General features: G+C 41.3%; 1 protein-coding gene across 1 annotated transcript; it reads left to right on the top strand.

Annotated features, from left to right (window-relative positions):
* Window positions 1-4,382: 4,382 nt before the first annotated feature.
* LOC114059651 (cell surface glycoprotein CD200 receptor 1-B-like) lies at window positions 4,383-10,745 on the top strand. The gene is made up of 6 exons (XM_027888325.1): window positions 4,383-4,458; window positions 5,212-5,520; window positions 5,789-6,037; window positions 7,299-7,394; window positions 8,962-9,008; window positions 10,263-10,745. Exons 1-6 carry the CDS (start codon window positions 4,398-4,400, stop codon window positions 10,350-10,352), a joined length of 852 nt encoding a protein of 283 aa, XP_027744126.1. The 5' UTR covers window positions 4,383-4,397; the 3' UTR covers window positions 10,353-10,745.
* Window positions 10,746-16,647: the final 5,902 nt, after the last annotated feature.

Here is a 16,647-nt window from a genome sequence, read left to right as displayed (position 1 = left end):
AGCTACAGTACTTTACCTTCATCTCTGAAAAAAAATCTCTGAAATCTATGTCTGCAATATAATTATCTCTGGATATTTTAACCTGGAAGTGTCAGGTTTTAAAGGTTTCATTATCCTCAGGCTTTCCCCCATCTGTTGGCTGACACTGGTGAGTGCCACACGTGGTTTATACCTGGGAAAGTCGAGCTGTTTAGGTACAAGAACTATTTTTTTTCCCCCCTTGTAATGGAAAATACAAAGCAAATGTCTTCTCTCTATCTGAAAGGAGGAGAACAGGCTACCAGGGGGTGGTGTTCTCGTTCATCCTCTACTCCTACTCCCCATTTCCAACACTGGGCTACAGTGCTTTCTGAGGGAGCTGGCTGCAAGACAGCTACAGATGTGAGGTGTGCACCTTGACTCATGGAATAACTTCGTGGGACTAAGCAACTTTCTAGATGGGTTGGTGTTAAAAAGGTAAATATCTGTGAGAAGAGAGGAGATGCACATCTGTTTTCTTGAATTACAGCTACTAAAGGGGAAGAAAAGCAGGACGAAACACTCATCTTCTGTACAGCAAATACTTTTTCCCCTGGGGAAAAACTCACACTTTGTAATGTTAATATTGGTATTATTTTATATATCTTGATGAATGCAGTAGACAGACACCACAAACCTCTGCCTTGCTGTGGAGGAAATTTCAAACCTATTTTCCTTCAGGTATATGATACCAAAACGCTGTAATTTTACAGTTGTTTTGTAGAACTTGTTCAAAATTGAAGCTGACACAAATGTGTGCAACTGCCTCCTCTTCTTGCCATCCCTCCCAGCCCTTCCTTGCCCAAAGGCAAAGGTCTTCAAGAGAAGAGACTTCTGAGGCTGGGTCTTTGCTACTCTTTAAAATGTGCTTCCCCTGCAAAACAGAACCATATTTTGGTAATTAATTATTTGGAATGGCCATGTGACATTTATGACCTGTAAGTGACATACATGCGTTAGAAAGTTGTGGTGATGACCGATGCACTGATTGATAGCTGACCTTTTCCTCTTTCCTACTAACATGCTAACATGTATTTTAATCGTGTTGGACTTAGCTTTTATTTGTATTTTGTTTTAAGTTGTTGCCTGTAGCTCGTGTTTGATGTGTAAGAGCAGGCAGCTGAGCTCGTGATTTGTTCTTTATGTCAGAAAGTTTGTTTCTCTCAGTTTAACTGTGCCACATCCTCTTCAGGGGAGGGTACAGCTCAGGTCTTTCAGAGGGCACGGAGGCTATGTCTGTCTGAGACAAATCAGCTGCATGTCAAGATCTCAGAAGCAACAATGAGAAGAAATCAATGAACCATACAGCTGAAAACAGGGACTGCCTGGGATGGATGGTCCCAAACCGAGATAGTTCTCACTTCTTTGCGGTTATATCCAGGTCCCTGGTGAGGACAGAGAGAGAGAGGAGCTCCAGGTACATCTCTGCAATTCCCTGCAGTAGAGGAGCTGCCTTGTAAGCAGTCAATGGGACTGGCATCCACCACCACCGAGGCTGAGTAAAACTTTTAATTTATTTTAATGCAGTTGTTGAGGCATTTTAATTCCATCAAAGGGAGCAACACGAGGCAAGCTTCAAATATTCGTTTGCTGCTTTTAAATGAATTTGATTCAGCTGTGCTTGGTTTTTTCTTTTCTGGGTTTTACTCCGAGATTTCCTTCTTGCTCTCAGGCACAAGTGTTCAAGGACTGTGAACCTTAAAAACTGCAGACTAAATTCTGCATTTCACAGATGAATATTTGAACAGAGTAATGTACTCTGTTCTTTCTGTAAGGTCCCACTTTTAATCATTAAAGCCTGTTCTTTTGAGCAAATAAACCTCATTTATATGAGACTTACATGCATTTAAAAAAAGATAGTTCTCTGGGACAAGATCCAATATGACAATATACTGTTATGAATATTTATAGATCTATCAAAATTGGTGAATACTGAATTTCCCGATAAACATTGTGGAGGCTTTGGGTTTTTTTGTTACTTTTCTTTTGAAAGTGACTGAGAAATTATTTGCAAATTGGGTCAAACTCAGTACATAATTCTGGGCAGAATGTATATTTTTTATTTTTTTTTGACTAAAAAAAATTCAACTTTCAAAGTTTCAGACTTCTTTGATTGAAAGCAACTTTTGCAGGCATAATGTATCCAAAAGGCAAAAAAAAAAAAAAAAAAAAAAAAAAAAAAAAAAAAAAAAAAAAAAAAAAAAAAAAAAAAAAAAAAAAAAAAAAAAAAAAAAAAAAAAAAAAAAAAAAAAAAAAAAAAAAAAAAAAAAAAGGAAAAAAAATCCCCAAACTTCTGACAGCATTGAATAAAATGAAACAAACCACAACATTTCCTTATTGGAAAAGATTTTATGTGAATGAAAATTAAATTTGAGATTTTTTGAATGTAAGAGCTACACTCTCTATTTTACATTAGTAGCAGAACACGGATCAATGTGGCTGTATTGGTGGTTTTTTTCCGGGTTGTAACATAAGCTTTTCATCCAGTTGTATCACTCTGTCATTAGAATTGTGAACAAAACAATTCTTTGAGGAAAACAATTCTGTTTGAGGGTGGTGAGTTGCTGGAACAGGTTGCCCAGAGAAGCTGTGGATGCCCCATCCCTGGAAGTGTTGAAGGCCAGGTTGGTTGGAGCTCTTACTAACCTGGTCCGGTACAAGGTGTCACTGCCCATGGCAGGGGATTGGAACTAAATAATCTTTAAGGTCCCTTCCAACCCAAACCATTCTGTGATTCTGTGATTCTGTGTCTAAATGTACATACATACTGCACTGTGTTTAAGGAAATACTACCTTCCCTCGCATTTAGCTCATTACTGTGGCAGCCTTTGTTCTTCCTGTGCCACAAGTGTAGCAGTGTTGTGGTTTTTCTTGTGTACACCAGCCTTCCTCATCTGATATGTTTCACATTTAAAATGAAGTTGTTAATGCTCCACAATTGGAGCTGGTTACTTTTATAGCAGTTGACACCACATGAGGATTTAGGTCTCTGTGTGCACAGCGAACCTTGGCTGCCTTTCCTTCTCCTCTCAGCACATGCTGAGAAGCATCCCTGTGTTTGGATAAGAGTGTAAACACTGTGGGAGCTAAATAACCCAGAAGGAAAGTCCTGTTGTGACCCATGGGAGGTTTCTGAATCAGCCACTGCACAAAGATATTTGCTTGTCTGGTGCACACTGGGTTTTGACTTGGGGAGGAAAACAACATACCAGTATTTCCCTTGGGATGGAAACACAGTTTTCCAATAATCTCTAGCTGTGGGTGACTGATTCAGAAAGTAAAATATTAAAGAGATACAAAAGGCAGCTTGAAGGTCTACCAAGAAGACAACTGGAGTGAACGCAGAGGCGAGTGATGGAAAATGGGACAGCCTTATGGGCAGGCTGCAGGGAGCCCTGGGACAGAATGCAGCCACTGATTTCTGAGAGTAACATCAGGAAACTGCAGTCAGGCTGTGGATACTGTAGTGCTGTGGGAACAGGGACACACTCCCAGGCCTGGGCTTTATCCCAGCTGGCTGGGAATACGTATGGATGTTGTTCAGTACAGAGTAGTGCAACTTTGCCATGCTAGACTGAGGTCATTTAGGTATGATGTCTGACCACAGGAAAATATCAGTGATGTTCTTAGCCAAATCTGCATTCAAGAAACAGCTGAATGAGTTTATGTCAAAACACTCCACTGAGAACCATATATATTTTGTTTGGAAAGCTTTTGGATAGCATAGAGTTCTGCTTTCTTGTGTGAACCAGAAAAAAAAAAGAGTTGGGATGACAACATTGTCTCAGTCTTACCAAAGAACCTTTTGCCAAAAAGGAGCTAGAAATTTGAGATACAGTTTGTTGAAAGGTATATGTTTTTGTAGAACAGCATGAGTTACTGGATGCCTCTTTAGTTCACTTTGTCTTTGAAAGCAGGAAACAAACTCACATGGTTTTGATCTCTTGCAATAGGAGGGTTGCTCTTTTTATTCAAATGTAGAAGTAGAGTTAACTGTCAAGAAATTAAAACATGCAAGGGTTAGGAGTAATTTCTTTGCCCAGCAGTTGACGAAGTCTAGATCCTGAGTGGCGTCAGAGATCTTGGATTTTGAAAAAAATTGTTTGTAAACAGTAGTGGGTGGCTTGTTTATGTTTTGTTGTTGTCTTTGTTTTGGGTTTTGTTTGGTTTTTTGTTTGTTTGCTTTTAACTCCCTTTTTGCCTTACTTTCTTCAGTAAAAGAAGGATATTTGACAAGGCATTTAATTTAGAACTTCTGTTTTCAAAGAAAACGGAGGTTTTACTACATGTACTCTTTGAAGAGATTTACACAACAATTTGTGGCTACGTGTCATTCTCTTTGCCTTCACTTTCTGCAGTGCTGAATCCTTCTGCTAAAGATGGCTCAGAAATGGGCAGTCCTGGCTGTGCTCCTTTTCTTGCCAATCAATCTGGTTGAAGGTAAGTCAGAAAGATCCAAGCATTTCTAACTTACAAGTACACCAAAACTTCATGGTTCACCCGAGCAAATTTTGCTTATTGTTTAATGTCAATGCAAAGAGTGATGTCACCTCAGCTGGCAAAATAATCATGTGCCTTGCAGAGTGGCACAAGATGATAATATCTGATAGGAATCCAACACAAATCATCTGCTGTTCAACTGGGAAAATAGCAGGAGAGCTATGACTGCTGGGAGAAAAGGGATCTACGTGTGCCCCTTACTAACCTACTGCACCAAGTGATCTTGGGTTTTAACTCTGTCACAGGCATGCATTCCACAGCTGTCCCCAGTTTTATTTGCACTTTAAGAAAGGCACCTAATTCAGTAACACAGTGAACTTAAAAAAAAAATAGTTTCCTTTCCCCCAAGAGTGAATTTTGCTCCCCTCATCAGTTTCTCAAAGCCTATGTTCAAGTGATAGAAATTTGTTGTCTAAAATAAGATGGAGGACTTGCAGCTCATTTACATTCATCACATACCTGTAGTGTCCACAGCAGAAAGATACCACATCAACCAGACTTCAGGAAACCAGACCTGGAAACTGAATACTAACGTGTGCCTGAATAGAGCAGTTTGTCCCCAAGGCTGCCAGTACAGTGAGGAAGTAGAAATTTTTAAGTGTGATGAAGAGTTTCCTGTGCTTTGATGGTGGTGCAGCACCTTTTTTATGTTTTGTTTTGTTTGTTTGTTTGTTTTTTTAATTTCTTATGTAGCTTCCAACATGGTGAGTGTGGAGGCTGGTCACGAGGCTGTGCTGAGCTGCCCTTACACCTTCAAGGAGCCTTTGGTGATGGTGACATGGAAGAAGAAATGCAGCAGTTGCTGTGTGTTGGCCTACAGAAGTGATTACAATGAGACAGGGAAGATAAACTGCAGCGAGAGGATCATGTGGAAATATCCACCTGACAGTGACCCCGCCCTTCGTATTTACCCCGTGTACCTCGGTGATGAGGGAAATTACAGCTGTGAAATTATCAACAGTGAAGGGAATTTTTATTTTTCCTCTTCTCTGACTGTGATAGGTAAGACTGCATCATTAAAATCAAAATTATTAAAAAAGTCTATTTTCAACACAGACAGGAAAAAAAGAATATTAGGAAATATAATGAATACATTAAAACATCTTTTTTTTTTTTTTCAAATTATTTTAAAATCTCATAAATTGGTCATGCAAACAAAAAAACACCACTTGCTTTTCAGTTTCAGTTGGTGATTTTATACTGAACTAGAAATAATGGTTGTGGCCTTTTGTTTTTTTTTTTTTTAAATTAACATTTATTTCTTCTGCAGTCCCTCCTAGAGCGACTCTGAGCTATGACGAGGGCAGGGGGGCTGTCTGTCAGGCATCTGGGGGAAAGCCAGCTGCTGACATCTCCTGGATCCCTGCAAGTAATCCCAGCACTGAGGAAGAAATCCATCACCCCGATGGAACAGTGACCAGGGTGAGCTACACAGGCTGGGGCAACAGCACCCAACCCACTGCCACCTGCCTGGTTACCCACCCAGCCACAAACCAGACTCTGTCCATAGACCTGACAAGTAAGTGTCCTTATAAATGCCCTTCATCCTTCTCTGTGCTGTTCTGTGCAGCAGTTCCCATGGAAAGAAGGTCAGGGCTCTGTGGTTTGCTTAGTGCAGTTATAAGCCCAAGTCCTAGTGCACGTTGGTAGAGAAATTAATAGTTCTGGGTTAGCTGAAACCAAACGTTTTGTGGCCCTGTGTGGAGAAGCTTTCAGTGTGTTTCTTTCTACACCTGTTCTGTTTTACAAGAATTCCTCATTCTGTTTCTAGTGGGTAGACCTTGGCTGGCTGCCAGGTGTCCACCAAGCTCCTTGATTTTTCCCCCTTCTCAACAAGACAGGGAAAAAAAATGCTATGGAAAGCTCGTGGGTCAAGATAAAGACAGGAAGAGATCACTCACCAATTACTGTCATAGGCAAAACAGACTTGAGGGAAATTAATTTAATTTATGGATAATCAGATCAGAGTAGCATAGTGAGAAACAAGAACAAAAAAACCCCAACCTTCCTTGCAATTCTCCCCTTCTTTCCAACCTCAGCTTCACTTCCAGCTTCTCTGTCTCCTCCCCTGAGGTTTTATAGGGGTATGTGGGTTGTGGTCAGTTCTTAACACTTCATCTCTGCTGCTCCTTCCTCCTCAGGCTTTTTCCCTGCTCCAGTGTGGGGTTCCACCCACAGCAGGCAGTCCATGAACAACTCCAACAGGATCCTTCCCATGGGCTGCAGTTCTTCACAAACTGAAGCTGAATTTTGTCCAGCTTCCCACAGTAGTGATGGAACATTGATAGAATGTTCCTTTTGAGGGCCAGAGGTGGTAAAGGGTAAAATTCAGCTTCTTCAGCTGGCTGTCTTGGAGCTATTAGAAGTCTCTGTTGCAGGAAGATTTGTAAGAACACCCAAATAAGCGCTCATATCACCAAAATATCTCAGTAGAGGCACAAAAGACAGAAGTCAGCATAGAGAAATCATTAATAGCAGCATTTGGCAGAGACGGCTGGTCAGTTCTGTTGCTGCAGGGCTAATAATTATTGAAGAAAAGGAGACCTTGAAGGCAGATGAGTTGAAAATGAAAATGCATTTGTACACACAAATGACTGGGTGTGTGGGGCAGCTTCCTATTGCTGGTTGGCATCCAGACAGATCATGTTTCTCTCTGCTTCTTTGAGCTGTGGAGGCAGAGGATTAGCCTTTTCCACTGGTTAAGGTGGGTAGTAACATCGTGTAGTTCAGTGGATACTGATGTCTAGCTCTGTAACTTGCTTGTATTTCTCATCTCCCAGATGCTTCCCCCAGCCTTCCCTATCTCCTGATAGGGGGATCTGCCAGTGTTGCTGCTGTCACTGGTGTGACTTTGTGCTTGATTTGTGGGTGCAGAGGTAAGTCCTTTGATGAATCTGGAGTGTATTACAATTCCCTTGCTGACCATGTGCAGGTACAAGGACTTGTGCTTTATCACATAAGAACGGGGTGGGAACTTTAAAACAAGTTAGGAGTTGTGTAAGAGCCATAGGTATTATGATATTGATGTGTTACATGTATGTCAGAGAGTCATCCAGGATGAAAAGGGTTCGTTCTGAGAGTAGGGTGAGTTTTGAGTTTTCAGAATTATCTTGATTTGCATTCACTGGCATAAAATTCTATACGTAAGAATGGCAGTTCACAAACTAGTCTAATGACTAGACACAAAGAAGCTCTCTTTACATCAGCAAGTGTAAGAATAGGCCAAGTATGGCTACGTCAGTATCTTTCAGATTATTCCCCCTGCATAGGGCATGTTATATAGTTGATTTATTTCATGAACCAGGGCTGAACAAATATGGTGAAAGAGGGTTGACAAGAGAGGACAGTGAGTGAAGGTGTGCACTAAAAGAGAAAGGAAGGGAAGGTGAGGAAAACATAGACAGGAGAAGAAAACAGGGGCAATTTTCATCAACAGTGGCAGCACTGACCAGTGCTTGCAGCACTGATAGGTGCCTGTCCCTGCCACAGGGTGATGTGTGTGTCTTTGGAGCAGGTGAGGGGAGGAAAAAGAATGGTTAGATGGGTTCCTTGGCCCAGTCTATCTCTGCAGAGCTGAGGAAAACTGCACTTAACAGAGTCACGTCAGTCATGTCTCCCAGTGCTGTGCTTTAACTACAATTAAGTTCTGTGCAGCCCCTCACTCACTCCTCTCCATCCCGCCATGGTGGAGAGGAGAATCAGAGGAGAAAAAGTAAACTAACCCTGTAGACTGAGATAAGAACAGTTTAAGAATTGAAACAAAATCAACTACAAGAGTACTACTAATAATACTAATGATGATACTAATGATAATCATAGCAATATTAATATTAGTTGTGGTGAAAATGAGAGAGAGAGAAGGAAAGAAAGTCTGACAGAAACATGTATGCTGTAGTCTCACCATCCACTGATGGATGCCCAGTCCATCCCCAAGCAGGGATTGGTGGCTCCTGGCAAACTCTGCCCGCTTTATGTACTGAGCATGACTTTCTATGGTGTGGAATATCCCTTTGGCCAGCTCGGGTCAGCTGTCCTGGCCATGCTCCCTCCCAGCTTCTTGTGACCCTCCTTGCTGGCAGTGCCTGGGAAGCTGAAAAGTCCTTGACTTAGGGTAAGCACTACTTAGTAACAACTAAAACATCAGTATGTTATCAACATATTTCTCATATGGCACTGTAACAGCTCCCACTCTTTCTAAAAAGAAAATGAACTCCATTCCAGTAGAAACCAGGACACTCAGAGTGACCAGAAGTTTCTATGAGGGGAAAAATGAAACAATAGTGTGTTCAAGAGCAGGACATAAAAAATAAGAACTTAACCTATGAGTATATTCTGAAGAAAGTCTTTCAACAGCTGAGGACAGCTAGAGGAGAACCCCTGATATAACAACCTGTGTACCTTGCATCATCAAACCATTTTAATTTCCTGACATCCTGCTTTCAGCTTTCCGGTCACGTCAGTTGGCACAGGGGCCAGCAGAACCATCTGCAGTAAGTGGGCTTCTGGTGTGTGCTTTGCTGGTTTTGGTGCATTCTTCACTAAAATGTGTGATTTAATTGCAATGTGTCTACTCTGACAAAACTCCCGTTTATGTCTGTGTGCCCTTGGAGGGGGGAATGAGGAACTCTGCATCTGGGAGGATGGCTGTTGCTTGGATGGCCCTGTCTTCTTACACCCTATATAATCAGGGTATCTGAGTGATTGTTTAAGCACTAAGTACAGTGCATTTCCTGCCTATAGATTACATTTACAGTGCTGAACGTCACCTGTCCCAGAACTTAACGTTTTCATAATTCTGCTTCACAGAGTAATCTTAACTCTGATGTTTTGCTTAAGAATGTGTTTACTCTTGATGGCAGAAACCTGCTTGATTAAAGATCAGGTGAAAACAGACATGTTTAACAATGAGGGAAAAGAGTCCACTTTGTTTTGCTGTATTAGAGACAAACACAGTTATGACACTCTTACTTTTTGAAGTTGCAGTTCCAGCACCCAGGAGCTAGGAAACAGCAGTGATAAATTTGCCACCGCAAATTTTGCTTCCTCTCTAATTCCAGTATGTCATGATACATATTTAACAGAATATGCTGCTCTTTCCTCAGGGCTTCTGCCTCACTTAATGCACATTGAAAGAGCAATTATTTCATATTTTGTTTTCTGCTCACGGTTTAATTAATGGTCGTGTGCGTTGTTTGTTGCAAACGAGTCAGAGTGCTCTGAAGTTGGAATTAATTTCCTGGTAAGCTCTTCTGTGGCATTCAGGACAATTTGACTGACGGGAGTGGGAGCTGAAGAAATCAAAGTCAAAGGCTTACAGTAATTTTAGTTGCCTAAATTGGATTGCTTTGTGGTCTGCCTGTTTGTTGGTTTGGTTTGTTGTTTGGGGTGGGTTGTTTTTATTTTTTTTGCCAGAAAAGCTGGCATTGCTCATTGTCATCTATTTTGGTGAAGATAACAACATTTCAAAATTTGTTTTTGATCACATTAAGAAATTTTCAGAGGGTGTTCTGTTTAGGCTTTGTGCAGGCTGTTCTTGCACCTCTCTGCCAGCTCAGGTTTCACCCTTTGTTCCCTACCCTTTTGCTTAGAGAGTTCAGAGAAGTAACTTCTTTTGCAAAAATAATGTTACCTACCAGGTTTCTTCTGCTCTTGTTTTTTTCTGTTTGGACTCTGTAGGAATGACGATTCCACAAAATCCTACAGCATAATTGAATGGTGCATGTTCTTCTTTCTAGGAATTGCAGACTAGGAACTCCAAGTCTACACCCTCACATGTCTTAGCAGACACTCTCTACGAGAATTACATCCCAGGATCTATATATATGAACCTATAACAGTGCAGGCACAAGTAGTCTGATACCAGCTCAGCTACTAATGAGACTCAGTTACCTGAAATACCGCAACTAATAAACTTCAGACCTTACCTACAAAGGAAAGCCTTTGTCTTTCCTGATGGTGAGGGAGGAAAAACCACTTTAGCACATTATTTTTCTCAATATATCGGTACAGGTCTTGAAACAGATGAAACTTTTAAAGACTGACGTGGGAAAACACCTACCTGAATTTTGTTTGAAAATGGACTCCGAGGTAGGTGTGGCCTTTCCTCAAAACAATAACTGGTGTATTTCTGTGCCAGAGAAACAGACTGCTGGTGAAAATATAGCACTTCTTATCCATTTTAGCAACTGGATTGTCTTTGCCATTTTGTGTTGGAAACCAGAAAGTGACACGGGGGACCCCAAAATATTGAAGGTCAAAGAAACACGTCCAGAAAAGTCACAGAAATAAGAGACTTTATGATTTGGTTTGGGGGGATTTTTTTTTTTTCCTGGGTAGATAGTTGCATGTGGCAAAAACCCCCCACAAAACAATATGAAACTCTGCTGGATATGGAAATGAAAAATAACTGTGGACAGTTTTTGAAGATTCTTTTTAAAGTAAATGTGCAAATATTTAAATACTTACCTGCAGGATTTCCGTGGCTATTTGGGTAAATCTTTGTTGACCAGTTTCCGAGAAGCTGAGATCACACCATGGTTTTACGGAGAACAAGAGTGTTAAGCTGGGTAAAATGCAGGTGGTGTGCATGTTTAAAACAAAGAAAAAAAGCCCCAATCCTAGCCACACCATTTATTTCTTCTCATCCTTGTGTCCCCAAGCTGAAAAAAATCACACAGACCAGTTTTTTATTTCAAATTTCGTTGGTCAGATTTGTCAAACCTTCCAAACACTAATACTGCAGAAACTGTACTCAGATGTGCGTTTTGAATGGTCTTTGCCTGCTCATTGCCTCAGGAAGTCATCTCTGCTCCATCAGCGTCCTCAGGCTGTCCTGCTGCAACTTCTCAGAAAATTAGCTTACAGCATCGTAGTCAGACTTTGATTATAACCAGTGTACTGCCAACAAAAAGCTCAAGTTATCAACCCAGAGCTCAGGCAAACCCACATGTTGAATGCATTAAAAGGTCTCAGCTGCCTAATTGTCATATCTTCCTTCTGCGATAAAATTGGCCCTCATCCTTCTCAAGCTTGTTGTGTGTGATTAATAAAACTTATTAGGCCAAAGAGAATGACGTGGCTAGTGGGGGTGGTTTTAAGAAAGCCTGGGACACGAACAATGGTTCTAGGCAGAGAGTAGTGATGGAACAAGCTCACTTAATTTTCTGCTCACCTTTTGTATGTGTTACAATAGCAGCGCAAGTGGCAGGAAGGTTCAGACACAGAGTTGGCTTCTTTTTCAGCTATCTGCAATTCTCTGCAGCTGCTGACCACGGGAGTAGGTATTACAGTCAGGCTGCCAACAGGTGATAGCAATTCCAGTGGGCCTGTCAGCCCTGCTGAAAGTCTTTGGAAGGAGGAAGAGGATTAGCTGAGCAGGGGCCCATGTAGATACTTGGAAAGGAAGGCCTTGGTGCTTGGGATAAGACAGAGATTTGGGAGTTGAATGATTTTGTACAGAAGAAGAGAGAGGAAAATGGGAGAGACTGGCAAAGGGAACTGACAGAGAGAACAAGACCAAGAGAGCAAGCTTGCTGTTGGGTCATTGCAGCTTAATACTTAAAAGTGTGGCTAACTACTTTTTCCATTCTCACTGCCTATCAATGGGTACCTTCACTGTTGGTGGTGACTGCTGAAGGACAGGTTTTTGTCACACAGAGAGCTCTCAGTGTGGGCTTATGTGGTTTCCTCTCTGCCTGCCAGCACCAGAGCAGTGATGTCCTCCTGCTTCTTGGTCTGATGAGCTGCACACCACAGGGTTGAAAGTTGTGCCACACACACTTCAGGGGGATGAGAGAAGGGAAGGAAAGACCCTGCAGCGCCCCAGTGGCTCACCAGGGTTTTAACTCCTTCTCTGTCAGAGAGGCTTCAGCTGGGTTTGCAGCTGCATCTGCTTCTGCCAGCTCTCTCTCTCCTCCCCAGGAGCAGGACTGGTGGGCCAGAGCAGCAGGGTGGGTGCTGCAGCCCCCCCTGCACTGCCTGAGAGCTGCCCACAGGCACTGGTGGCTGCCAGCTCCTGCCCCAGATGGCTTCTCCCACACTGGTTGCTGGGAAAGTGCCTTTTCCCCACCTGGATATAATTCTGCAGCTCATCTGTTGAGTCTATCACTAAAGTATTTTCTGTCATGCTGCCTTTTGTATAGGAGAGGAATCTTGGTGTAACCCAAAGAACAGTTCACATTTTGTGAATATATTTACTGTGCTTTTTTTTCCCCCACTTAATTGCAAGAACACTTTTGGTGACCCCATACTGTTTTTATTTTCACTGAAAACAAATTTAAGCAAGGCAAGTTTTTTAGTCTGCAAACTCCTCCACATTCTTCTGTGGCCTTGTCAAAATGTCCAGAAAAATGCTGACTGTTTGTTGAATAATCATTGTGAGAGTCACTAAAAGGCAATGGCAATGGGAATTGGACTGAGTTATTTGCACATTGTCACAAAAAAAAAAAAAATTTAAAAAAAGGCTGGGAGCATGACACTGCTGTTTCAGATTGACTATTTAGTGAAATGCACAGCTGACTGAATGTCACTTGAGCTTTTTAGCACCAGATGTGATTATAGATGAAAATGCTCCTGTTTATTGTGTGGATTTTCACTCACAATGTTCATAGGGCAGTCTTTGTAATAATGATGATGTCTGCTTTCCAATTAATCTAGCAACAATTTATCTTCTGGAAATAGCAGGTGTTGTGATGCCACTAAACAGTTCTTTATTCTCTTTCTCTTCACTGAATATGGAAAAAAATAGGTGACAAATAATTATGTTTAGAGCCTCATAAATTGGAATGTAACTTCAGAATATGAACAATATTTATTTAAAATTCCAAATTTCAAAAGCAGGGCTGAAATGAAGAAAGTAAACAATTTTACTGCAGACTTTGGAAATGGGGAAAATATCCAGAGGGTATTTGCCAGTTCAGTGAAAAGATCTGTTTCCTAAGTTGGAAATTGCAGCTGTAATTCTTGGTCTAGCCTTCTTGACATCAATTTGTCATAGCTTTTCTTCTTTGATGAGAAAATAATGCTTTCCCTGGTTCTCCTCTAATAGCTGTAACACCTGTGATATCTTTGTGACTTGCTCTTTCTGACTTTGTGAAACCTTTGATGTCAATGATAACTTTCCTCAGCTACTTGACTTGGTATCCACAATCTGTTTGTCCCTGTCATGTGCTGGACAAAGAGAAGAGCTCATGATTTAACCCAGATTGTCTCCCCAAATATCTCATGCACTTGTTTTCTCAGTTTGTCGATTTTTATCTTCTCCAAATATTTTATTATCCAGTTCTCTTTCCTTCTCTTTTTGGCATCAAATGTAATTTTTTCTTCATTCAGTTGCTTTATTTTATTGTTTTTGGGTGGGTTTTGTGTGTGTGTGTGTAACTTCTCCTTAGAAATATATTTTTTCCAGGTCTCCTTCATTTTTTTTTCCCCACACATAATGGAAAATTAATCACTCTTTGCTATAAGAATAATTCACAAATCTAAGCTCACCTACAAAATCCAAACGCAAATTATGCAGCATTTTATTTGTTGTTGGTTGACATCTGTCTTACATAATCCAGGAATTGTTACGGTTGAAAAAGACTTCTAAGACTATCAGGTCCAACCATTAACCCACCTCGAGCATGTCCACCACTGAACCGTGCCCCCAAGTGCTACATTTACATGTTTTATGAACATATTCAGGGATGGTGATTCCACCACTTCCCTGGGCAGCCTATTCCAATGCTTGACCACCAGTGAAGAAATTTTTTTCTGAATATCTAATGTAAAACTCACCTGGTGCAACTTGGGGCCGTTGCCTCTTGGCGTTGGCGCTTTGGATATGGGAGAAGAATATTTTGAGGGACTTTAACGCCTCGCAGACAAGATTCAAAATCTCAGGAGTTATCAACTGAAGTAGCAGCTCCTCTGAGAAGTCAGTGGCCCTTGGCTGGAACACTGACTTCTGATGTAAGAGTGTGTTGCTCCTTGTGAAGTGCTCTGTCGGTGCTGCACAGAGGGGCACACTCCTCTGCTGTGTTCCATGGGACGTGCTGCAGGACAGGATTAGCAATCAGTGTCTGCAGATTTAGTGTTGTGCAGTACCCTCCAAGTCACAGTCAGGTTATTTCTTTGTAACTGAGCTTCTCTTTCCATGTGTTTTAAGCTGCAAAAATGTACAGACGCTCCTCGTCCTTGCTTTAGCTGAGTGTGCCTCAGTAGTGCCTCAGCTGAGCAGGAATTCCACATTACTTTTGAGAAGACATCAGGATAGGAAGATACTTGGACTCCAAAAATATTTACAACTTTTACCTATTACTGAAACTTTTAGAAAGAAACAAAACTTAAAAGAATGAGAAAATATATTGGGCTTACACGGGAAATTTTGGTAGTGGGAGAGCTGCAGTGGTGGCTTCTGTGAGAAGGACAGCACCCTCTGGAAAGGACCCCTGCTGGAGCAGTCCATGAAGAATTGCAGCCTGTGAGAAGGCCCCACATTGGAGCAGTTTGTGAAGGACTGTATCCCATGGGCAGGATCTCACTGGAGCAGAAGGACAGAGCGAAGAAGGAGCAGCAGAGATGAAGTGTTATGAACTGACTCCCATTCCCCATCCCCCTGAACTGCTGGGGGAGGGGGGGTTATAGGTAAATCTGGGAAGAAGAGGGAGTGGGCACAAGGTTGTTTTTAATTTTGTTTTTATTTTTTTCACGATCCTACTCTGGTATCAATTGGTAATAAATTATTTCGGTAATTGGTAATAAATATTGGTAATAAATCATTTTCTGTCATCAAGTCTGCTTTACCCATTCCTCGAACTGGTGGGTGATCACCCTGTTGTTGTCTTGACCCCTGAGCTTTTCCATCACGTTTTCTCCCCCTGTGCTGCTGAGGAGGGGCAGTGAGAGAGCGTCTGGCTGGGCAGGTGGCTGCCAGCCAAGGTCAAAGCACCACACAAGGCTTAGTCACTAGCAGAGCTATAATAGGAAAGAGGACGCTGTAAACATCAGATTCTAAACTATTAAGGCATTTTATGCTGATGTGACATCTCTGGGTCTTCTGGCTTTAATCTTATTGCTGCGTACTGAGCTCTGAAAATTTCATTTCCACTCATTCTATTCTCTCAGCTGTCAGTAAGTACTGCTGAGCAAACAAAGGTAAGTGCTTTTTGGATTGATTTTTGTATCGCTTCTGCCACAGTCCAACAGAGTTTATGTTGTCATAGCATAACGTTTGTATCTAGTTGTGCTTATATTTTAGATTTCCATGTGCACATCTGAAAAAGAAACCACGGACAACCACTCTGAAATCCTTTTTGTGTTGGATTTATGATCTCTGAAGAACACAACCCCCTCTTCTGTGCAAAACAAGAGGCCACATGCAGAACAACGTGCTTAATACATAAATGTCTTGTTGTACTCACTTCATCTCTTGTGTGAGAGGGGTGTTGTGTGGAATAAACAGATGAGTGAGCCAACTGCTGAAAAGCTCTGGCCTGGCTCTTTGCCTTTTTCTTCAACTTGCTTGAAATATTCAAATCAGGAAGATTAAAATCGACCACCACCAGTCAGTGTATTGTTAGGGCTGCCTCCTTAATCAGGCAAGTTATTGCCTGCAAAGCTATGATACTTTCAGGAGCTCTGCCTGCTCCCAGGACTGAATATCTACCAGCTGCACTTAGTATCACATTCTTTACCGTTGTCACTCTTGTGTAATCAACAGTGGCTGCCAATTTCATGGTGCTATAGATAGCAAAAATAAAAATGTACACATACCCACAAATGTCTTGGATGCTTGTGTACATTGTTCTCTCTGTGTGTGTGAAGCTGTGAAAAAGTTATGTGGGTTTTTTCCTTGAGAAATTAATTTCTTAATAATTTTCCATCAACAGATCATCTCATTATATATAAATGTTGTGAAAGACCTTATAAGATAGATAGACACATGAAGGATAAAATGAAAAGTTGCTGTGGTAACCATAACCTGAAATAAATCTTTCTTTTGTGCACTCAAAATCCCAGTCTTTGTCTTTTATTAGAATATTGTTTGCATATCATCTCTCCCTTTTAGAAAGAATCTGAATTGCTGATACACAAATGGAAATCCCATCTTGACTGTGACTGTAAATTGCACCTCAGACTAATGGAATT

Source organism: Empidonax traillii, unplaced genomic scaffold (assembly GCF_003031625.1).
Source record: "Empidonax traillii isolate 1590-97213 ecotype Southwest subspecies unplaced genomic scaffold, ASM303162v1 scaffold236:size2090792, whole genome shotgun sequence".
In the NCBI taxonomy this organism is placed as follows: Eukaryota; Metazoa; Chordata; class Aves; order Passeriformes; family Tyrannidae; genus Empidonax; species Empidonax traillii.
Note: the sequence above shows the minus strand (reverse complement) of the source record. Positions and strands in the feature narration are given on the sequence as shown.